We start from the raw sequence: 24,134 nt of genomic DNA, 5'->3' as shown, positions 1-24,134 counted from the left end.
GCAACTCTGAACTCAAAGCAAAGTTCAGGGAGGTGAGTGGAAAAGCAGACAAGCTTGGACAATTTTTGAGAGAATTGAGCCCTAGTTTCCCTCGGCTTTCCCGAATGTTCAAGCGGACCATGTGCCTTTTTGGTAGCACATACTTGTGCCAAAAGCTCTTCTCCACTTTGAACTTCAATAAGTCCAAGTACAGGTCCAGACTTACGGATGATCATCTTCAAGACATACTGAGGGTCGCAACTGCTTCCTTCCTCCCTTTTTTAACCATGCCTTTATTGTGGAAAACCTTTCCTTATAACAATATGAGCAGCTAATGCTAATTTGATGTGAATTAGCATTATATTAGTGAGGAGTTAATGTTAAGTAGGCTACCATTAGCAGCTAAAGCTAATTTGAGGTGAATAAGCATTAGTAGCTTATGCTAATACACTTTTCTCTTGTGTTATAATGATGTGAGACGTTAATGCTAAATAGGCTTCCATGAGTGACTCCTTTCCCTTGCATTATAAAGATGTAAAGAGTTTATGCTAAGTAAGCTGCCATTAGCAGCTAATGCTAATACTGTTTTCCCTTTCTTTATACAACTTGAGCAGCTATTGCTAAGAAGGCCACTTTTCTCTGCTAAGGATTTGTGTGACCATGATAGAAACTCTGATAAGCTAATGCTGTTTATGGGCCCTGTTAGAATCAATATTTCAATCTCATTCTGTTGTTTGAGAATAATAACAGAAAAATGTGCACTTGAGAACAAATTTATTGTGAATTCAGCTGTGAATGTACAGTTTGTCATTATTTAAGCTTCCATTTCCAAATGTTAGCTGACACTTTATTAGGTACACTGGTATCTATATCAGGTACACCTGTGACCTAAATGTTCCTGCAAACAGACTCCTTGGAGACCCCTACATAAATATCCATGAACTATCCAGCTAGACTAGTGTGTCTGTCCCTGAAAATATTCCTGCATGTGTGATTGTTCATGTGTCATCTGCAGGAAACAAACAGGAAGTGAGTGAAAGACACAGGAAATGTTTCCAGCTCTTCCTCCTCTATCAGATTTTCTCTCCATACCTGAGAGTGTCCAGTCTCCAGCCTGGATCCTTCAGTCCAGCCGAGAGCAGCTTCATTCCTGAGTCACCTGGATGATTGTAGCTCAGGTCCAGCTCTCTCAGATGGGAGGGGTTGGAGCTCAGAGCTGAGGCCAGAGAAGTACAGCCTTCCTCTGTGATCAGACAGCCTGACAGACTGCAGACACACAAAACAACAATCTATCTGTCAACAGTTGTTTTCTCTTTGTCACAATAACATCTATCCATTTACATCCATTCAATGTAACTTTATTTATAAGTGACAATACCCAACAGACAACAACAGTCATCTGAAGCTGTTTAACAGTGTAAGGTAACCGCCACCAGTGTGAGCAGCACTTGGTGATGGTGGGAAGAAGATCTCTCTTTGACACAAAGATCCTCCCAGTGAAAACAGGCTCCAGGAGGAGCATCTACCATGACTGGTTGCAGGGTGAGGGGAAAGAGAAGAGATGAGCTCAGAGAGACAAGAACAAAACAGAGAGACAAAAGTTAAGGACATGCAGTAGTGACATATAAAAGCATCAGGAGTGAAAAGAGGGGAGAAGAAAGCAGAGCATCATGGGAAGTCCACCAACAGCCTGAGCCTATAGCAGCATAACTAAGGGATGGTTCAGGGTCACCTGATCCAGCTCGAACTATAAGCTTTATCAAAAAGGAAAGTTTGAAGCTGATCTTCAAAGTAGAGAGGGTGTCTGTCTCCTGAACTCAAACTGGGAGCTGCTGCCACACCCAGTCCAACATAGCCAGGCTTTCTTTGCTGCTTTGACAAAACCTCAAATCCCAGTCAGAGATGATGAGCATCATCACAGTGATGATCATTTCTCTGTAACCCAGGCTTTCTGCTTCAGGATCTGTGCACGCTCACAGAACAAGGAGACCTTTAAACATCATTTCACTAACTGGATGGACTGAGCTCAGCCTACAGATGAACTGGTGCCAGAGATCATAAAGAACATCAAACAGTCAAATTCAACACTTTAATGGAAATATGAGATTAATGCTGCAGACAATCATGAAGCTGCTGAATTCATGAACATCAAGAATGCAGCGAGTGGTAAAATAAAGATTTGACCTCAGTGTGCTCAGTGTTCCTGTCTATTCCTAACATATTCCTAACATGATAGCTGCACTTTAGAGCTCTAAAACTGGAACTGACACATGTTTAAACTCTACATGTTACTCAGTACATTCAGTTCTGACACTCGCCCACAGTCCAACAAAGGAAACATGGAGATCACATCAGTTTGTCACCAAAGTCTAATTTTTAGGGCAACTTAACCTGTTATTATCTCGTTAACTCATTAACTGATTAACGTCAGCAATTATTTTAATCACAGTTCTTAAAATCATGATTATTGTGAAAGTGCTCACTGGCTCTGAATATAAAAGCCATGGGTCACAGGAGGGATGTTGATCAGTGCTGGCTTGAAATGGGCGTCATTATGCGTCTCAGCCAATGAGAGCATTGAGGGTGGGCCTAATACTACTGCAGCGCTCACATGACCCAGGACAGAGAGAAAGGGGCGGGGACAGAAACATGGAGACAGGTACAGATCTTTGACATGTTCATTTTAAACTGTTCCAGGAGGCAGTGTTGATACAACTAAAGTTATCTGTTGTTGAAGAAGTCGGTCTGAGGAACGTTCTTAGGATCAACAAATGACGGCATGTATGAGCCTCAAGACGCAGCATCACAAGAAGAACACATGAGCTGTGGAAAAAGGAGAGACTACGAAAGCCACGGCGTTACAACATGAACCAGCTGTTGGTCTCTCTGGAGACTACTGGGCGTGGCTGTGTAACCATGGTTACCTGGGAGTTACAGAAACGTGCAGAACATGCGATTCATGTTGCACAGCAGTGGGACATTTGAAATACAGTCAGCACACTCAGTACAGATAGTGCATCAAATATGATGCTGCCAGACGTCTGCCTTTGAACACGTCCCTGCATCGCGCACAACACCAAGGTTGCCATGGCGATCACAGCTGACAGGGACAAAGCGCACAGCTGGAAGCCTGCAGGTATATTTAACATGATGTATTTCTCAGTGTCCTGTCGGTGTGTGAGAGACAAACAGCCTCTGTATGTGTGTGTAAATACAGCATGAATATGTAGAGGACATGTTTGTGGATATAAGTAAATGAAAGCTCTGCATCATTTGAATCTTCTTGTTTCTGTTGCAGGTCTGTGACTGAACTTCTGGGAGGAGAAACGTTGGTTTCATGCTCTGTGATTCTGTGTTTTGTCATCTCTCTCAGGTGATGCAGAGCTCAGATGATGACCCCGCCTACGTGGTCAAATTCAAGTCTACATTCAGAACAGACCTGGAGACACGCAAGCAAAATGCCAACATTGTATATGTGAAAACTGCTGCTGGAGCCAGATTCAAGGAGCTCAAGTGTTTACCCAGATCTTACTGAACTTACTGCAGGAACAGAGGGTTGTTGGAGGGAAACCTGTGGAAGCAACAACATCCGAGCCACCAGAGAAGAAGTTGGCCCTGTTGGTGCTTCATCAGAGTGTGAACAGGAGGAAGACTCAGCTGAGAACAGTGTGGTGGATACAGAGCAGAGCCCACCATCAGTACAGAGGCCTGTCCATTAGAGTGCTGCTCCAACATGCAGCACATGTACTTGGCCACAGCTGCAACATCTGTACCTGTGAAAGCTTCTTCTCTGTTGCTGCTCATATTGTGCAGAAGAAGAGAGTTTCTTTATCATCAGAAAATGTCAATGAGCTTGTGAGTCTTAGCAGCTGGCTCGGTGCAGAGGAGGAAGAACATGTCAGTCAGAGGAAGATAAATGCAGTTCATGTTGTCAACTCAACCTGGACTGTTGAAAGAGTTTTTCTTTGTCTTGTTGACTCTATGACCTCAGTGATCTTTGCTGGGCCTTAATGCTCTGAACAAAGCTGCACATCACAAGACTAAATAGAAATGAATCAGTCTTTCATTCTCACTGCTGTTTGACTTCAGCTCTCAATGTCCCACCATAACCCATGGAAAGAATTACTGTCCATCCAGGCTCCTGAACATGAAGCTGAAGAAGGTGGAGTATTGTGAGGGCTGATGGAGATGATGATGAGGAATCCAGGAGCAGTGGGTGGATGGCAGCATCAGCATGAAGGATCAGTGTGAGAACACATCATCATCCACAAAGGAAACCAGTCTGAGTGTCTGACGCTCTTGTTAGAAAGACGCAGTCCCAGCAGTTAGCTTGTCTGCTAGTTAGCTGAGAGCTAGCTCACTTGTACATTGAATACCAAACTGTGTAAACCAGGGGTGTCAAACATATGGCCCGTGGGCCAAATCCAGCCCATGAGATAATTTCATATGTCAAATATTGATGAATTTTCAGGCTTGCTGATAATCAATGTGAGCACGGCTGAGATGTTATTCTGATGAGCAAACCATGTGGCCAAACACTTTCAGAGACAGACTGGGATCATACCATTATGTGAAAGAGGACATGTCCCATAGACAGCAAGGGTAGTGGTAGAGACCAGTACACAGAGAAATGGGAGCTGTACTGAAATGCAAGCGTGTCAGGAAAGAGTGAAAAGGCAAAATGAGCAGCATCTGGCTGCATTTCAGTGATATTGGAGACCACAAAGCTGAGTGCAACATTTATACAGGAGATATACAGGAGACGCTGAGAGCAGAACTGATAAAATTAGGAGATGGCTAAAGTGAGACCCATTTTTATTTCCACCCATTTTCCATTGTGGAGGACAAAAGGTTTCAAACTGGTCCAGGTCTTAAACTCACGTGTTCTTCCTAATAGCAGTAAATGGATAAAAATAAGGCTTTTATGAAAACACTGAATAAAACTTGCTGCCTTTAAAAAGACTAAATGTACAGTTCAGTATTGAATACTACATAAAATAAACTATATATAAAGTGTGTCTGAATGGCAGAGATGCAGAACTATGTGCATGTAGCACAGAGCCACGGCTCAGTGTCTGAATGAGTCTCACAGACCTGAATGTGCTGTTGAAGCCATTTATAATTATAACGTAATTCTTTACTCGTTTGATCTGCTCCTTACCACAAGCCACCAGACGTAGAAGGTTTTGGACTTTTAACTATATTTTCTGAAGTTTTACAACTTTTCTTACTGTTAAAAACCTCGTTATGGCCATTCATGCTGTACAAAGTAATTAGACATGTGTGGTATCAACAGAAACGTCAGAATCTCAGCTAAAAGTTCACAAAACCATCTCAACAACCACCAAACAGCTGAAACAGCAGGTGAACAGATCACACAAAAAAGATGTAAACACAAATCCCCCTGATCATCTGTTTTTTAAACATGAAGCGTCGTTTTGGACGTTCATTTACTGCTGGTTCAGTGAATTTTGGTTGGACAGTGATGAAACCTGCAGCCTCAGAATCTGTGAGAAGTCTGCTTTCAGCTCGCAACAGCATTGTTGTGTTGTGTGCTGTGGATCCACCTCTGCAAACTCATCACTGTTTCACCATCATGTTTCTACTTAGACAATAACAAAGGAAGCAGTTCCCAGGAACTACTTCCTGTCTTGTTAACATAAGAGTATGTTGCCCTTCAAAGCACCTCCACTTCTCCTCTTATTAGAGGACTGCCTTATTATTAATCTGCTAATTCTGTCAGTTGATGAAAGAAAAATGCTTGATCTCACCTGAGAGTTTCCAGTGTACAGCGTGGACTCTTCAGTCCTTCAGACAGAAGCTTCACGCCTGAATCCTTCAGGTTACTGTTACTCAGGTCCAGCTGTCTCAGATTAGAGGTCTGAGAGCTGAGACCTGAGGCCAGAGCTTCACAGCTTCTCTCTGACAGGTCACAGTGACTCAGTCTGAAAAATAGCAGATAAACAATTACAAAAATAAAACACGTATGTTGAAGTGTAATGAGATACTATTATATTTAGCAATATTTCATCTTGTTTTGTCAGGAAACTGAGCACTGATGCAGAGCAACATGTGGAGAGAATCAGAGGAGAAGAAGTGAAGAGAGAACAGCAGTAAAACAACACTGAATTGTTCAGTGTGCTTTTGATATCAACAGAATGTGTCAAACTTCTTTATTTTGTATTTGTTTTAGTAGAATTGATGATTATCACTTAGATAACAACCACAGGCCAGGTCTAAATTGCACTTTGGTGACAGTTACACCCAGAAATATTTCAGAAACGTGGACAATTTGTGCTCCATTGTATTCAGTATTGAACAAACTGAGTACCGATGACCACTTAATATTTTTGATATTTTATTTGAGTTGTTCCACCTGATCTGTGTTAACTAGAATAAACATTTAAAAGCTAAAGCTATGATCACATATGTACTTACAGAGCTTTGTTGGAGGCTTTGACCACTGGCAGCAGCCTCAGAAGAGCCTTTTTAAAGGCTCATGTTCTCACTTAGATCATTTATTTCTACTTACATTTCATTCTGGGAAAAATGGGGATTACTTTGAAAATGGGAACTATTTTCCCCAAAAATCAGCCCTGGATTAGTAAATCACTCCAACATGTTCTCAGGCAGAAGAAGCTGTCTTGTTATGAGGGAGAGAAGAAAAGCAGCTAAAATCAGGTGTAAAAGTAAAGCAGAGGATGAGCTGAATAAAGGACACTCAAGGCTGGCTTGGAAAGGAATGAAGTCCATGGTGGGGATGCAGAACAAGGAGCAAAGATGAATGTGATGCTGAATCAGCAGAAGACTTGGACTCATTTCATTCCCGCTTCTTTATTTTTATTGACATTTTAGAATCACTATACAATACCATCAACTTCAGCTATCTTTCAGTACATATATTTTTTTCTTTTTTTTCTATATTTAAACAACTAAAATATCCATACAATAAGAATGAAAGAAGAAGAAGAAAAGAAAAAGAAGCAAAACAGGAAACAACAAACAACTAAAAAATACATAAGGAAAAAGAAAAAGGAAAAATAAATAAATAAATGTAGGGAGTGTGTTTTTGTTTCCATTAATGTAACTAATTTTTCCTCTAGTCTTCTAGTAGTTAACAAAGTCAAAATGCAAAAGCAAAAACTGGCCTGCGTTTTCTAATGTAGTCCATCCATTTCTTCCATCGTGATACAAACAGGTCCCTCTTGTAGTTCACATCTGCTGTCATTTTCTCCATTCTGTAAATGTCCAGTGTGATGTTCATCCACGTGTTCATAGCTGGGCTCTCTGAAGAAAGCCATTTTTTTGTGATGGCTTTTTTGCCTGCTGCCAGTAAAATATTAAACAAGTATTTATCGTTCTTTGTCCATCCTTCTGGCATAAGTCCAAAACGTAGAGTTTTACTTTCCAAAGGTAAATATCTTCCAAATGTCTCTTGTATTGCTGCATGTATTCCCTTCCAATAAGTTTTAATGACATGACAGTCCCAGAAAATATGATAGTGATTTGCATTTGTATTTCCACAATTTCTCCAGCAAGCGGGAGGGTTACCTTCATAGTGAGATTTTTGGTGAGGTGTAATAAAATATCTTATCAGGCATTTCCACCCAAATTCCCGCCAGCTCTGTGAGCTGCTACATTTCCATTGATATGCCCATATTGTTGTCCATTCTTCCTCCTTTATCTCTATTCCTCCCTCCATTTCCCATTTTGTTTTGATATACAAGGTTGAGTGTAATTTCACATTTGTTAATCCTTTATAGAGGTCACCTATAATACCTCTATTTTTATTTGAACTGCCCTTTTAAATACGTCTATCAGCTGTTTACTCAGTTCAGCCTTAGCTTTTATCGTTTTATTGACAAAATGCCTCATCTGTAGACATCTATAAAAATCCTGTGTTTCTAATGAATATTTATCTTTCATTTTATCAAAACTAATTATTCTGCCTTCCTCCATTATCATACATAAAGCTGTTAATCCTTTATATGTCCAATCTTTGAATCTGGTGTCCAATTTATTTGGAGCAAAATGTGTGTCATATGCACACCACTTAAGAACTGCTATATCCTCTTCTAGTTTATATTCTTTTATTACTATTTCCCAAATTTTAAAAGTCAACTTGATCCATGGATTTTCAATAGTTTTTATTACATTTTGCAAGCTTCTGTCTGCTATAATAGCTTATATGGGGATGGAGGTCAGACTCTCCTCAATAACTTTCCATTGAGCGTCATATGAAGGATTACATCAGCATATCATAGGCCTTAATTGTGCTGCCCAATAATATTCCCTAAGAGAAGGTAAGCCCCACCCCCTTTTCCTTTGTTAAGTTGTAAGGTTTTAAATCTAATTCGGGGCCTTTTTCCTTGCCATATGTATCTTGACAAAATTTTATCCCATTCATTAAACTGTTTCTGGTTAATTTCTATTGGTAATGTTTGAAATAAATATAATAATTTAGGAAGAATATTAATTTTAATTGAGTCTATTCTCGAATAAAAACTTAAATATGGAATTAGATTCCATCTCGCTATATGTTCCTTAATTTTTTTCTGTATTGGTAAATAATTTTGTTCTAATAGTTCTGTAAGATCCTTCGGTATTATGACTCCTAGATATTTAAAGTACTCTGTTTGCCATGCTAATTGATACTTATTTTTAACTTCTTCTGATGGAATATAGTTGTACTTAAGCAATTGTGTTTTACTCATATTAACCCTATATCCAGATAGTCGACCAAAGTATTCAAATGATTGCATTAATTTAGGTAAAGAGTTTGATGGTTGACCCAAAAATATTAAAATATCATCTGCATAGCAGGCTAATTTATGCTCCTTTTCATGGATATTAATACCTTCTACTTCTTTATTTTGTCTTATATATTGAGCCAATGGTTCCAGATATAACGCAAATAATAATGGTGAGCACGCACAGCCCTGCCTTGTTCCTCTTTGCAACATAATACTATTTGATAGGTAGCCATTAATTTTAATCCTTGCCGTAGGGTTATCATAAAGTGCCTGTATTGTCTTAATTATATTTTCGTGAAAGCCAAATGTATGCAAGACTCGGTAAAGAAAGTTCCAATTAACTGAATCGAATGATTTTTCTGCATCGATACTGATTACCATTGCTTCTATTTTATTCTTTTGAATATGATTAATAATTTGTAATGTCCGTCGCACATTATCTTGTATTTGGCGCTCTCGAATAAAACCTGTTTGATCATTATGAATTAGATTAGGTAAGAACTTTTCTAATCGTCGAGCCATGATAGATGTAAACAGCTTGTAATCTGTATTAAGAACACATATTGGTCTATATGACGCACATTCTAATTTATCCTTGTTTTCTTTTGGGATGGCAGAGATAATTGCTTCTTTGCAGCTATAAGGTACTTGAGCCTTCTTTAGGATCCAATTCATTGTTAGAAGCATCACTGGTATTAATTCTTCTTTTAGCTCCTTGTACCATTCTGCCGTATATCCATCTGATCCTGGAGATTTATTTCTGTTAACTTTACTTATTGCTATTCTTAGTTCCTTTTCTGTTATATCTTCAATCAAAGTTTTATTCTGTTCTTCATTCAGTACTGGTAAATCAAGAGAATCTAAAAAACTGTTAATTTCAACTATACTACTCTCTGTGTTATTAGCATACAGAGTCTTATAAAATGTTTCAAATGCACTCTGAACTTCTATTGGTTTATTTTTTTATTACTTTTGTCACTGGATGTTTAATTTTGTGAACTGTATTATCTGCTATTTTCTTTTTTAGTTTCCAGGCTAATACATTCTTTGCTTTTGATCCTCCCTCATAATACCTTTGTTTAAGAAACATTGATTTTTTTTAAATTTCATATGTGGTCAAATCATTTATTTCATTTCTTGTTTTCCTAATTTCCTCCAATATATCCTGAGATGTTTTTCTTTCATGCCTTTTCTCTAATTCTTATTTTCTAGCTCTTCTAATTTCTTATTTCTCATCTTTTTCTTATAAGAGGATATTGCTATAATTTCCCCTCTCAGGACAGTTTTTAAGGCATCCCACAGTATAGGACGAGACACCTCACCATTGTCATTAGTTTCCAAATAGAAGTGAATCTCTTTCTTAATTTGTCCTTTAAAGTGAGGATCATTCAGTAAGCTTGAATTTAATTTCCAATTATTGAGTTTTGGTTGCACGTTTAAATCAACAGACAGGTATACTGGTGCATGATCGCTTAACTCTATTGCTCCAATTGCACAAGTGTTTATTTTATCTTTATTTTTCCCAAAAGTTATGAAATAATCTATTCTTGTGTATAACGAGTGCGGTGAGGAAAAATAAGTATAATCCCTTTGGTAGGGATGCAAGTCTCTCCATATATCAATTAGTCCCACCTCCTTCATCAATGTATTTATATTCTTAATTAATGTTTTAGTATTCTGTGCTTTTCTATTGGAAATATCTAGCTTTGGTTGTAGATGTATATTTAAATCTCCTCCGCAAATTAGGAAACCTACTGTCTCTGTTACCATCACATCTATAATTTTCTTAAAGAAATAAATATCGCTTCCAGGGGGTGCATATATATTTAACAACGTGACTGGGTTCCCCTCAATGTTTCCCCTTACCAAAATATAACGTCCCTCTTTATCACTTATCTCGGATATTTTTTCAAAGAGTAATTTGCTTGATAACAGGATAGCCACTCCTCTCCTTCGTCCAGTTTTATAGGAAGAGGAGAAAACTGTTGTATAACCCATTCTTTTCAGTTTTTCATGCTCCTTACAGTCTAGATGGGTTTCCTGTAGATACACTATTTGTACTTGTTCTTTCTTCATTTTAGTTAAATTTTTATTACGTTTAATTGGATTCGACAGGCCATTTACATTATATGATATGATTTTTACCTTATCTTTAAGCATACCCTTACTATTTGAATATTATTAATGTAACAACGACATGTACCATCAGACCACTCCCTAAACATACATAAGCAAATGTTAATATTAACATTAAAGCTGTATAAAACAACAGCTACAGAAATAAGCTTTATTTGGTCAAAGAAAAATAAAAGAAAAAAAAAAAGACTTCCAACTGTGGGGTCCCCGATATGACCCTAAGTAAGCCCCGATAAAAGAGGGGGCTTCGAGGGGGGCCTCTCTCACCTCTATGTGAGACAGGGCCTTCCTTAGCCAGCAGGCCAATGTCCATTCTACTAATAGCATAGGTAGCACGTCCGCCTAGTTTCAATTTCTGCATTGCCACTTCAGTATATTATTTCGAGATAAGAAGTCTTTACCAGTGTATATGGCTATAGCTTGATTCCAGCTTTGATATCATTGATTTCAATGAAGAGCTTTGTGATTGTAGCAAAGGGCTGGTAGCTCTGAGAGTCCCACTGATGAGGCGTTTGTGAAGGTTCGCAGTTATCTAAAGAGCTTAGAAAAAAAGGCATCTGGACATCTTTAAGTTTCTTGAAGTCGTTTCGCCTTTCACCTCTCATCCAAGAAGCTTCTTTATTTCTAGGGTCAAATGTTGAAGAGTCCCAGATTAGCCTGTGTACAAACAGACTTCAGCCATATGAGAGTGAGTGTGAGTGAATGAGAGCACACACAGGACACTCTGATCTCTGAATGTGTGTGACGCAGTGAAAAAGAGGATTGTACTGGATATACTGTGACTGACAAACAGAGTTTAAAGAGAAAGGTGTTTGGATTAAAATGGATTATGCTAAAGTGAACGTGCTAATGAAATCTGAACTGAATGAAATGTGAAGTGAAGATAATTCAGATGTAAAAGAGAGAGAAACTGATAATAAGGTGGGGCTGGAGATCAGTGAAGGGCATGTAAACACCTGATTGGTTGAGTAGATATCAGATCGACAGTTTCACAGTTTTCCCTGTGGATTATAACTTTAAGAAGATGTGACATTCATCAAGGAATCCTGCTCTCCGGATTATTTCCATGAACACTGAGCTGAACACATCTACAGTGCTGGAAGTGCCCGTCTCACCACCAACCTCTCTGTGCACATTCACTTTTCAACCCTTTGTGAGACACTAAAGGTGTAAATCTGAGTATTAATCTGTGTTAGTGCGAACACCTCTAATAGGTTGGTTTAGTCTTTCCAAGTCATGTCTTCCCTTAGATCTGCGGTCCAGGCTCCTAAAATCATCCTAGTTTTACAAGCACTACAATCTAGAGGAGAGCTGCACTAACAGGTGTGACTGATGAGATCTGACCTGCAAGGATACTCATGTTTATGTGTGTCAGGACAAGCAGGGAAGACCTGGACATCAACTCTGTCAGGCTGCCTGAGTCCTCTCACCCACATCAGCTCAGAACTCTGCATTATTTACTGAGTCAGACTCAGAGGATCAGGGATCAGAAGTTCTACAAAGAGTAGAACCAGACTTCCTGTATAGAGGTGTGTGGGCCTACTGATCCACAGTGTCAGCACAACTTTCACATCATATTCATCTCAGCACTAGTAAAACATGTGACTGACCTCAGAGTTTCAAATCGACATCGTGGATTCTCCAGAAGAACACACAGCTGCTTCACTCCTGAATCCTGCAGGTTGTTGTAGGTTCCACTCAGGTCCAGCACTCTGGGATACGAGGGGTTGGACTTCAGCGCTGCTGCCAGATAATCACAGCTGATCTCTGACAAACCACAGTCCTTCAATCTGAATAAAAAATGAAAGATGTAAGTTTATTAGACAAAGTGTGAGCTTGAAATCATTCAGTGTTTCATCATCTGTTCAGAGCTGAAGAAGGTTCAGAATGTAGAAGTTTAGAAAATGGAAACTCCAAACAGCTGAAGCCAACAGGAAGCAGCTTCAAACAAACAAGAGAAAAAAATGAATTTTTCACATTGAAGTCGTACATTTATCATAAAGTTGTCAAGTTTTGCCGTGTGAAATAAAAAAAAAAACTGAACAGGAATCCTCAGAGTTGAACCCTCTGCACAGAGGTTCAGGTTCCTCTTCAGGTCCCAACGTGCAGAACAACAAGGTTTCAAACAGCTTCGTTCCAGCAGCATCAGCCACAGAAATGCAGAGATAATTCTTTGGATCTCTTGGTTGTGTTGTATGATGCTGTGTTTGCATATCTGGTGTCTGTGTTGCTTTGTGAGGACGGATCATTTACTGCAGCTCCAGATAAACAGAGCTGGACCTGAACCTGGTAGCTTCACTTAGAAGACACTTGTGACGGGAACGTCAGGTCAAAAAAGTGCCCCTCTGACAGCCAAACCCATCTGTTCTCTGATTGGATAGTTACATTTGTGATTGACATGACATTGACCAATCAGATGAAAGGAAGAAAAATAGGGTCAAAATTCGTACTTGTAACTAGCAGGGTTTTTTTTGGCTAAGTCCACACACAAATCTTTTTTTACACACACACACAAATTTTATTCACGCACACACAAATCTTTTTTTACACACACACACACACACACACACACACACACACACACACACACACAAATCTTTTTTACACACACACAAATTCTTTTTACACATACAAATCCTGATTTACAAGTACAAAATATTTATGACCACATTTTGAGCCCATACAAATGTTCTGCAGACGAGTCCATGCGCTCACAACAAAGCTCAGTGTGGACGACGCTGTGCACGCTCCAATGCTGATTGGTTAGAAAGTGGGCGGGAACAGGGAAGAGAGCGACAGTAGTGTTCAGCACAAACACGAAGGATCAAAGAAGAAGAACATGACAAGCTCAGATGGAGGCTGCAGTGGACACTTTTCATTCTTTTAACATTCGCTTTCACTTCAGCTTCACCAACAACAGCACAAGCAGAGCAGCCCACTGACTGCGTGGCCGTGACGGCGCCCCCTGGTGACTGTAAACCACTACAACATGTAGACGGCCGTCTGCTGCTCATTTCTTTGCCACCATCACAGGAGCTCTTTATCATGTTCTACACTCTCATTGGTTCTTTGTGTGCTTGTTTTTTACAACAGTAGTCATTGTGATTGTTCAAAGAAGACAGTCAGCTGTGACTAAATGTAGCTCCTACAGCAGTGATTGGAATAACTACTGAAGCTAATCCAGTATCAAAGCTCAGGAATCAGCAGCTCCCACCTCGTTTTCTTTGAACAACTATTTTTAGCTGCTGTGTTTTTGTGTTTCTGCGGACCTCAGACATCCTGCTGCTCTGGAGAACTGAAGCTCTAAAGGCTTCAGCCTTTATCTCCAAGAAACAAAGCTGATCATGGAGACCCAGCAGGTCAGCTGATCTGTGGACAGCACCAGCATCTTTAAGTAAGTCTGAGAGGTGAGCAGTCTTTGGAAGCCTTTACTGTCTGATAGTCTCAGAGCAGGATTTGGATCATTATTTGGCTTTTCTTCTATTATTATGTTTAGTTTCTGCTTCACAGATATTCTCTGAGATGTTCTCTGAAATGTTTCCCACTGTTGGACAAACTTTCACAGTTTCTTCATAAAGGAGATCTCCTGTGCAGTCCATCTGTGATAATATGTTAAACACTGAATTATGATTCATATCTGAATGTACTGACTGTTAATTATTGATGAGAACATAATCAGTAAATATAAATATGTTTGAGTTTGGCTTTGATGAATCAGAATAAAAGTAATAAAATAATGATTTTAGAGACAGGCCTAACTCAGGCCAGCTGACAGCCTGTGTACAAACAGACTTCAGCCATATGAGAGTGAGTGTGAGTGAATGAGAGCACACACAGGACACTCTGATCTCTGAATGTGTGTGACGCAGTGAAAAAGAGGATTGTACTGGATATACTGTGACTGACAAACAGAGTTTAAAGAGAAAGGTGTTTGGATTAAAATGGATTATGCTAAAGTGAACGTGCTAATGAAATCTGAACTGACTGAAATGTGAAGTGAAGATAATTCAGATGTAAAAGAGAGAAACTGATAATAAGGTGGGGCTGGAGATCAGTGAAGGGCATGTAAACACCTGATTGGTTGAGTAGATATCAGATCGACAGTTTCACAGTTTTCCCTGTGGATTATAACTTTAAGAAGATGTGACATTCATCAAGGAATCCTGCTCTCCGGATTATTTCCATGAACACTGAGCTGGATCACATCTACAGTGCTGGAAGTGCCCGTCTCACCACCAACCTCTCTGTGCACATTCACTTTTCAACCCTTTGTGAGACACTAAAGGTGTAAATCTGAGTATTTATCTATGTTAGTGCGAACACCTCTAATAGGTTGGTTTAGTCTTTCCAAGTCATATCTTCCCTTAGATCTGCGGTCCAGGCTCCTAAAATCATCCTAGTTTAACAAGCACTACAATCTAGAGGAGAACTGCACTAACAGGTGTGACTGATGAGATCTGACCTGCAAGGATACTCATGTTTATGTATATCAGGACAAGCAGGGAAGACCAGGGGCCCGGTCTTCGTACGTCGCTTACTACATCCAAGACCAAACCATCGCGCTAACCGTGAGCTCGCTAATCCGGTTCCCCGAACACACCTGTTGTTGACGATTAGTACAGCTGGACGCAGTAATGTGACATCACTGGGTGTCGTAAAAAGGGCTACGCATCGATAGTAGAAACATTGATCGGCAACCCGCTGATTGGTCGGCGAAAATGTCGAAGGGGCGCGCTCGGTATTTTCCGGCAGCAGAGCAAGAACTCTTGAGTGAGGGATTTCAGGAGTTTCAGAGTTTAATTAAAACGCAAGGGAACACTGCAAAGGCTGCAAAAGCAAGGAGAGAGGGCTGGCAGAAAGTTGCTGACAAATTAAACTCGTAAGTAATCCAATAATAACAATAATAATGGATTGGGTTTATATAGCGCTTTCCAAGGCACCCAAAGCGCATGACAATACCACTATTCAGTCACTTTATTATTTATTTATAGATTTATTATATTACACTATATTATCCAATATTATATTACATTATATTAAAATATGTTATATTATATCCCCTTTCACATTAGAGCCACAACAGGACCCACTAGAACATGGGAACAAGTAAAAGTGAAATATAAGAATATTCTACAGAATGGTAATATTTATCACTTATATTGCTTTTCGTCTCTTGGAAAGAGACCCTGAAATAATCTGTTTGTTTGTTCATAACAGCAACCAAGAAAAGGGCAGAGCAAAAAAAAAGACAGGCGGTGGTCCTGCACCCCCTCGTCAACAAGTTGGTTAAGTGAATAATACCCTCACGGGAAAATCGATATCTCTCTATGAGCACACTGTCGCGCTGAGCTAAAGGATCCTGTCTGTCCCGCAATATACGCTGGATTCTGAGGACTCTCCTTATCAATCTTGCACCTTCCGCAATGGGCTGCTCGCGTAAACGGACAGGACATGGCTGCGACAGACTTCCCAAATCCACCTTCGCTTTTATAGCCGTGGTCTCTCATCTTGATTACACGAAGTAATTTACAATTACTACTCTGAAATATGAATTACATCTGCAATAATCACATACATGTAATAGAATGTTAATAGTACATTTCCCTTTTTTAGGGAATGACCTGTATGTATCTGTGTGACATCAATAAAAGGATCAAGTGCTGCATTGTCTTTAGTTACATTGATGTTATTTATTTATGGTGAAACAGTGGTGGAATATCGCTGTTGCTTTCGTATAAATGAAGCGGACATACCTGCGTGGCCGCGATCTAATCCTGTTTACATAAAGTAAACCTGCTCCCGAGCAGGTTTACGCTTACGGCTCTGTTGCTATGACAGCAAGTTCCGGATGAGCTTCGGGGAACCGAACGATCCAAGATCACGCGAAATTGTCAACAATCAAATCCAGCTAACTTACTTAGCAAGGTACGAAGAACAGGCCCCAGGACATCAACTCTGTCAGGCTGCCTGAGTCCTCTCACCCACATCAGCTCATCAACTCTAAACAGGAATGAGCAGCTCATTTCAAAATAAAAGGTTGGAATTGTAAAGAAAACAAACAGAGCTCATAAACTGAAACTGATTTCATTTTTCAGCTGGAACATTTTAGTTGTTCCTTTTTCAATACATACATAATTATATTTACAGTAAGTCTTATCATTCCCCTTTTCCCTGCCAGTCACCGCCAATGTTCCCTCTAATGTTTCATGTGTCTGAGCGAACACACAAACTCCCTGAGCGTCCCTTGGAGACGTGTGCACTGTGGTCACGCCAGCATCTTATCCATCCAAGTTACACGGTTTATTAAAGTAATCAAATTACAGCATTTACATTTATGTTAGACTACTTTTAATTAACTAATTCTTATTCTCATGTATATCTCATGCACATATCTTTCTACGTAGCACTTTTAATTCTTATTCTTACTTTTAATTTTTTCATGTCTATTTAAGCGCAATTTATGACACTATGTTTGCACTGAAGCACCGCAGCAATTTCCTAATGTTGTAAACCTGCTCAACATTTGGCAATAAACCCCTTTCTGATTCTGATTCTGATTCTTTAGCCCACTTACAATGAAAATTAAAAACAACCTTGTTCATGACCTGTAGCATGTTAACACTATTGGAAGTAAAAATAACTTGAACTCCAATTTTGAAAACACAACTTTATTTTTTCTATTTTTATAAAGCTCTGACTTGTATTATGAGTCTGTGGTCTGGGAGAGAGTCTGTAACTCTGTCTGCAAAATACAGGATATAATGACCAATGTTGGGCAATTAATTATATAGTTACTTCTTCAAAAAAGTTACTGAGTTTTGCAAACAACAAAGTTTGTTGCAATAAATACTGAATACTATCGTTGTTATAAACAACAATACTATTCAGGAAGAAAACCAAACATTGCAGATATTTTATCATAACTCTGGTTTTACGCGGCCGATCAACACAATTTAAAAACTTGTATAAAGTCCACACTTTGTCCGTCAACATGCAGCTACCAACCCAAATGGTGAGGTGGTGGTTAGTTATTACTGTCGTTTATGATCCCCTACATTGTCCTACATTTAAATATATTATCCAGCTACAATAGTGTTTGTGTTCCTAAAAGGATTTCATGAATGTGTTATTGTTCATGTCACATCTGTATGAAACAAAGAGGAAGTGAGGTTTATCCTTCATGATCACAAACTGTTCCAGCATGTAAACCTGAGATCTGTGTGGAGCAGCTGACCTGTACGATGTGCTCAACACAAACATTATTTACCATCAGTTACTGTGTGACTGAACCACGTGGGTGTATGAAACATCGCTTTCAGTTTTGATAGCACATGGCAACATTCAGACGTGAATCTATACAGTAACACTTTGATTTGTTACAGTGAGGAGACTGTTGAAGGAACGATGAGGGGAAACTGTAACAGCAGCAACAGAAACCAGGAGACAAAGCTGAGGTCTGGGTTCCTCTATGCTACACACAGCCTCCTGCTCCTGGACTTTAGTAAACACATAAATATCTCCAAGTACACTTACTTCAGAAACTCTATTAAACTCATTACAAGTTTACTTCAGCTTTAAATTATTCACAACATCAGCACACATGAGTAAACAAAGTAACTCACAGCTACTGTTCAAGTTTAGTCATCTTTAATACAAATATACCTCATTATTATGAATCTCACAGCTACCTGCTCATTGAACTGAACAATAATTCTGTTTGACCATTAAAACAAAATATGTGACTGTAAAAAATGTTCAGACAGTAATTAAGAATCTCCTAAGCAATCCAAAGATAAAGAAAAGTTCACCTGCCAATTCTATAAAGCTTGGTTGTTTGTACAATAATATCATTTAATGATATGTTTGGATCCTGACCTGAGAGTTTCCAGTGTACAATGTGGACTCTGCAGTGCAGCAGACAGAAGCTTCACTCCTGAATTCCGCAGGTCATTGTTACTCAGGTCCAGCTCTTTCAGACTAGAGGACTGGGAGTTGAGAACTGAGGACAGAGCATCACAGCTTCTCTCTGAGAGGTTACAGCCACTCAGTCTGGAAGAAAACAAACAAACAATTAAATCAGTAAAATGAAACATTTTTAATGCCAGCATGCAATACAATTATTGGTTAACTAAATAGCTTCATTAAAACACAACTCTTCTTCTATAGCAGCACTTACTCCTTGTAAGCTCCACCTGCTCCACCTTCTGAGTCAGAAGACATGAAAACAAACTGTAAATCTAGTAGAAACATGATTGGAAATCTTCTCAGATCCATTTGTACATTTAGAGCCTGATCCTGAAATATAGCAGCACGGACATTCACAGCAGCAAAGGGTTCTTGCTGATCTGAGCTGGCTTGGCCCTGGCTTATTGAAGATTAAAGAAAGCGGAATCAGCTGTTCAAAACCCCACAAGGCTGCCCGCTGTGACTGAAACAATGGGACGGGTCGTGACTTCTCAAAATGGGCTCATTGAACGCAGCACGGATAAGATCTTGAAGAAGCTCATGGCGGCCGTGAGTTCACAGACTTTGCTCTTTGAGCGCAAAACCGATAACCTCTCGGAGAAGCTCGTGGCTCTCCAACGGGAGATTGAGAGACGAGTGACGGACTGTTAGATCAGCTGTGAAATTGACATGCAGTTGTTCGCACCAAAGAAAGCCACCATCATTTCATGCGGGTAACATACCGGCGCCAGCTGTGGTCTCAAGGCTGGAGCTGAACATAACAAATCTCACCCTGATAACAGACGGTGTTTAGACTGTTCCTTCCCATCCTAAGCATGCTTATCCCCTCCCGGTGCAGACGGTGGGTCGAGGGGACCAGCGCAAATGCTGCAGGCCCGGGTGCGCTGTCTACACCGGCTGTCTCTCACCTTTTACCCATCCCTGTTGCTCGTCATGTGTTTCTATGGCGCATTAAGAGTTTTCATGTGCTCTGCACTAAGGTCATTTTTTGTCTGTTCTCAAACTGATCTCCCTGTTGGAGCTCAGTCTGGGAGGAGTTCTTTTTTCTCCTCATCTTTCCTGATGTTGTGCATTTTCTGCTGTTCGGTTCCGGGTCGCTGCTCTAGCGGCTGACCGGCCAGCTACCTAGCCTGACCCGTCTCCCCAATGTGATGTTTGTGTATTGTATGTACGGTTGGAAAGCTCAGTATCCTAATTGCCCCTTGAAAATAAATACAGTGTTCTGAATCTGAATCTGAAAAGATTACAGAAGACGACTCTGTTCAGTAAATATTACGCTCATGCTGTCACCAAATACCAAAGGTAGGTAAAACTCTGGTTGTTGCAGCCATCCAGTATGACATGCTTTGTACTGTCCTGCTGCAGTTTGTGACACCTGGTTGATGAGTTGTGAAGGATGATGAAACAAACGCTTCACTCAATGTTTTTCTTCTAAACTGGATGTAATTTTGGCAGCCGATAGTTTTTCTTAATCTATCCCAGCTGCAAATAGGAACACAACAAATAAATAACTTTACCCACTTGGATCCTTATCATTCAAGATTGTGAAAAGATTCTCTACTCGGAGAATACTGGGGATGTTAGATGAGAGAGATGGAAGATGATGAAGGGGAAGAGTTTTCACAACTTGAGGCCTTTTGTCTTCACTGTATAGGACAAAGAAGACAGGAAGGGAGGGAGAAGTGAGGAGAATAACACACAGGAAATGGTCATGGGCAGACTCAAACCAGGCCCTGGAGTCACGACTCTAAACTTCAGTACATGGGTCACCTGCTCAGCCAGGTAAGCTACAGCAGTCAGCAGTGTGTGAGTTAATTTGAAGACAATGATGACTATAAGTCAGGTAAAAAAAAAATACTATCATCAACCAACAAGGGGAAAACAGTGAGCTTGAATGACCAAGCTTTGACCAAGGGTGGCTCACTCCTCGGTCTTCTTGCCCAAGGAGTGAACCACCCTGCATGGCTATCAATGTGGTGCAACCAAGGCCATCATACAGTACAGGCCATCCAAGCTGATTTTAACTTTTCCTCCCAGATACCACCTTAGAAATCATCTAGATTAGGATATGTTGGCTGTTCTAGATCCAATCACAACAAACAGAGAGCTGCTGTGTGTCCAAGGTGAACAGGAAGAATATATACATGCATAAAGTCAATAAAGTCAGAAGGTTTGCTTTAGACTGTGCTGCAGTTTATCATCAAATACAAACAGGCACCATGCTGCCAACAAATGGCATCAAGTCTGACTTGAAGTTTTTTGTTCTTTTTTTTTAAAATCAAGATTAAATTTTATAGCAACCACAGCAGAGATGACCAGGGAAGGTGTGCTTGAGGGGATATAGCTACAACAGCTGGTTTCAGACTGAAGATGAACTGAGGTGCTGCACCCAAGTCTGCAGGTTCAGGGAGGGACAAACATCTGCTGCAACCAGATTGGAGTGAGAGGAGAGAGCAGGCCAACAACAACAAAGAAACAACAAACACACTGTGGAAGACCGAAGCAGAGTTTAGTTTAAAGTGGAACTAAGGATGTTTCTCTGGCTGCCAGGATTCACTGAGTAATTCAAATGCTTTCTTTAATGCAGGACCCACCATGCATGTAAAAGCAAGTGTTTCACCAACATTTGTGACTAAAATAGACCTGCAGTAGAAATGTATCTAGGAGCATGCATGTGAATATAAAGTATCACAACATCAGGCACATGCAGCCTAAGTGTTTAAACAAAGACTGATAACATAACAGCAGCAGTGATGATCAGAGTTTATGGTGAATCCAGCGTCTCGAGTTCTGGAGGCATCAAAGAGGTTACAGTTGTATTGGAGAAATCCCAAAACTTTAGGATACAAATTCATACAAAGACAGAAAGCCTGGTGAAATAAATTACTGACACAGTTGGATGTTAAAAGTAAAGACATGAGTACAAATGTACTCACAGAGCTTTGTTGGAGGCTTTGACCACTGGCAGCAGCCTCAGAAGAGCCTCCTCTGAAGCAGAGTATTTCTTCAGGTCAAACACATCCAGATCTTCTTCTGATGACAGTAAGATGAAGACCAGAGCTGACCACTGAGCAGGAGACAGTTTATCTGTGGAGAGACTTCCTGATCTCAGGGACTGTTGGATCTCCTCCACTAGAGAACGATCATTCAGTTCATTCAGACAGTGGAACAGATTGATGCTTTTCTCTGCAGACAGATTCTCACTGAGCTTCTCCTTGATGTACTGAACTGTTTCCTGATTGGTCTGTGAGCTACTTCCTGTCTGTGTCAGCAGGCCTCGTAGGAGAGTCTGATTGGTCTGCAGTGAAAGACCCAGGAGGAAGCGGAGGAACAAGTCCAGGTGTCCATTTGGACTCTGTAGGGCCTTGTTCACAGCACTCTGGTGGAGAGATTGTAGGTTCGGTTTGTTAAATAGTTTAGACCATGTAGAGGTTGTTTGTTGTTGTTCCATCAGATTGAGTCCAGAGTTGCTGAAGGTCAGATGGACATGAAGAGCAGCCAGAAACTCCTGAACACTCAGATGGATGAAGCAGAACACTTTGACCTGGTACAGTCCTCTCTCCTCTTTAAAGATCTGTGTGAACACTCCTGAGTACACTGAGGCTGCTCTGATATCGATGCCACACTCTGTCAGGTCTGATTCATAGAAGATCAGGTTTCCTTTCTGCAGCTGATCAAAAGCCAGTTTTCCCAGAGACTCCATCATCTTCCTGCTCTCTGGACTCCAGTGTGGATCTGTCTCAGCTCCTCCATCATACTTGACCTTCTTCACTTTGGCCTGAACCACCAGGAAGTGGATGTACATTTCAGTCAGGGTCTTGGGCAGCTGTCCTCCCTCTCTGGTTTCCAGCACATCCTCCAGAACTGTAGCAGTGATCCAGCAGAAGACTGGGATGTGACACATGATGTGGAGGCTTCGTGATGTCTTGATGTGGGAGATGATCCTGCTGGCCTGCTCCTCATCTCTGAATCTCTTCCTGAAGTACTCCTCCTTCTGTGGGTCAGTGAACCCTCTGACCTCTGTCACCATGCCAACACAGTCAGGAGGGATCTGATTGGCTGCTGCAGGTCGTGTGGTTATCCAGAGGCGAGCAGAGGGAAGCAGTTTCCCCCTGATGAGGTTTATCAGCAGCACATCCACTGAGGTGGACTTTCTAGGGTCAGTTAGGATTGTAGTTTTGTGGAAGTCCAGAGGAAGTCGACACTCATCCAGACCATCAAAGATGAACACAACCTGGAAGTCTTCAAAGCTGCAGATTCCTGCTTCTTTGGTTTCAGTAAAGAAGTGATGAACAAGTCCCACCAAGCTGAACTTTTCCTCTTTCAGCACATTCAGCTCTCTGAAAGTGAATGGAAATATGAACTGGATGTCCTGGTTGGCTTTGTCTTCAGCCCAGTCCAGGCTGTATTTCTGTGTTAAGACTGTTTTCCCAATGCCAGCCACTCCCTTTGTCAGCACTGTTCTGATTGGTTCATCTCTTCCAGGTGAGGCTTTAAAGATGTCTTCTTGTCTGATGGTTGTTTCTGGTCTGTCTGGTTTCCTGGATGCTGTTTCAATCTGTCTGACCTCATGTTCATCATTGACCTCTGCAGTCCCTCCCTCTGTGATGTAGAGCTCTGTGTAGATCTGATTCAGGAGGGTTGGGTTTCCTGCTTTAGCGATGCCCTCAAACACACACTGGAACTTCGTCTTCAGGGTGGATTTAAGGTTACGATGACAAACTGCAGCTTGAAGTTCTGAATGAGAAGAAAAATAAACACTCAATTCCAAAAAGAACTAATCTTTAAAACATGTTGCTCCATCTTCCATCTCTGGAAAATGTTCATTTATCCAGCAGCTTAAATCTTTAGATAAATCCTCTTACTGCTCTGCAGACGGTCAGCCAGCTCCTCCTGCTTCATTCTCATCAGGAAGTCCACTATGATCTTCACAAATGCCTCTCTGCTGCTGCTCCTCTGACTCTCTAAGCATTCTGGGTAATCTGGACTCAGAACCTTCTGGATCTTCTTCAGCTCGTTCTTCACAAAAGTGATGATGTTGTCCTCCAGCAGCTGGAACAGAATATTTATGAATGAGCCAATCAGACTGAAATCATGGAGCCAAACATCAGATCCATGTTGGACACACTGACGATCCACTGGTCTACAAAGAGCAGCATGGAGATGACTGTGAACAGAACAGATGTAACAGTAGTTGTTGTACATGTACAGACCATAAATATGGAGTCCAGCTGTGTTTGATGCTGCTGGGCAGACTGACCACTGGGAACCTCTGAGCTCTGCTGGTCCACTCTGTGGAGG

At 40.6% G+C, this 24,134-nt stretch overlaps 2 protein-coding genes across 2 annotated transcripts in view; both read right to left on the bottom strand.

Annotated features, from left to right (window-relative positions):
* LOC309702180 (protein NLRC3-like) overlaps positions 1-24,134 on the bottom strand; it is a 121,838-nt gene that overhangs the window by 4,623 nt on the left and 93,081 nt on the right. The window contains exons 4-10 of the mRNA XM_082526664.1: positions 24,047-24,125; positions 23,699-23,885; positions 21,770-23,570; positions 18,744-18,917; positions 12,479-12,658; positions 5,751-5,924; positions 1,072-1,245 (exon numbers count right to left, since the gene is read on the bottom strand). Coding sequence (XP_082382790.1) covers positions 1,072-1,245; positions 5,751-5,924; positions 12,479-12,658; positions 18,744-18,917; positions 21,770-23,570; positions 23,699-23,885; positions 24,047-24,125 — 2,769 coding nt within the window. The remainder of the gene's footprint in view (positions 1-1,071; positions 1,246-5,750; positions 5,925-12,478; positions 12,659-18,743; positions 18,918-21,769; positions 23,571-23,698; positions 23,886-24,046; positions 24,126-24,134) is intronic.
* The window catches only part of LOC309702172 (NACHT, LRR and PYD domains-containing protein 3-like), a 270,070-nt gene that overhangs the window by 240,018 nt on the left and 5,918 nt on the right, over positions 1-24,134 (bottom strand). The gene's annotated exons all lie outside the window — the stretch shown is intronic.

The sequence above is a fragment of the Aulonocara stuartgranti genome, assembly GCF_965226115.1.
Source record: "Aulonocara stuartgranti genome assembly, chromosome: 3".
Lineage (NCBI taxonomy): Eukaryota > Metazoa > Chordata > Actinopteri > Cichliformes > Cichlidae > Aulonocara > Aulonocara stuartgranti.
The sequence above is the reverse complement of the archived record's forward strand: the minus strand, read 5'-3'. Positions and strand labels throughout refer to the sequence as shown.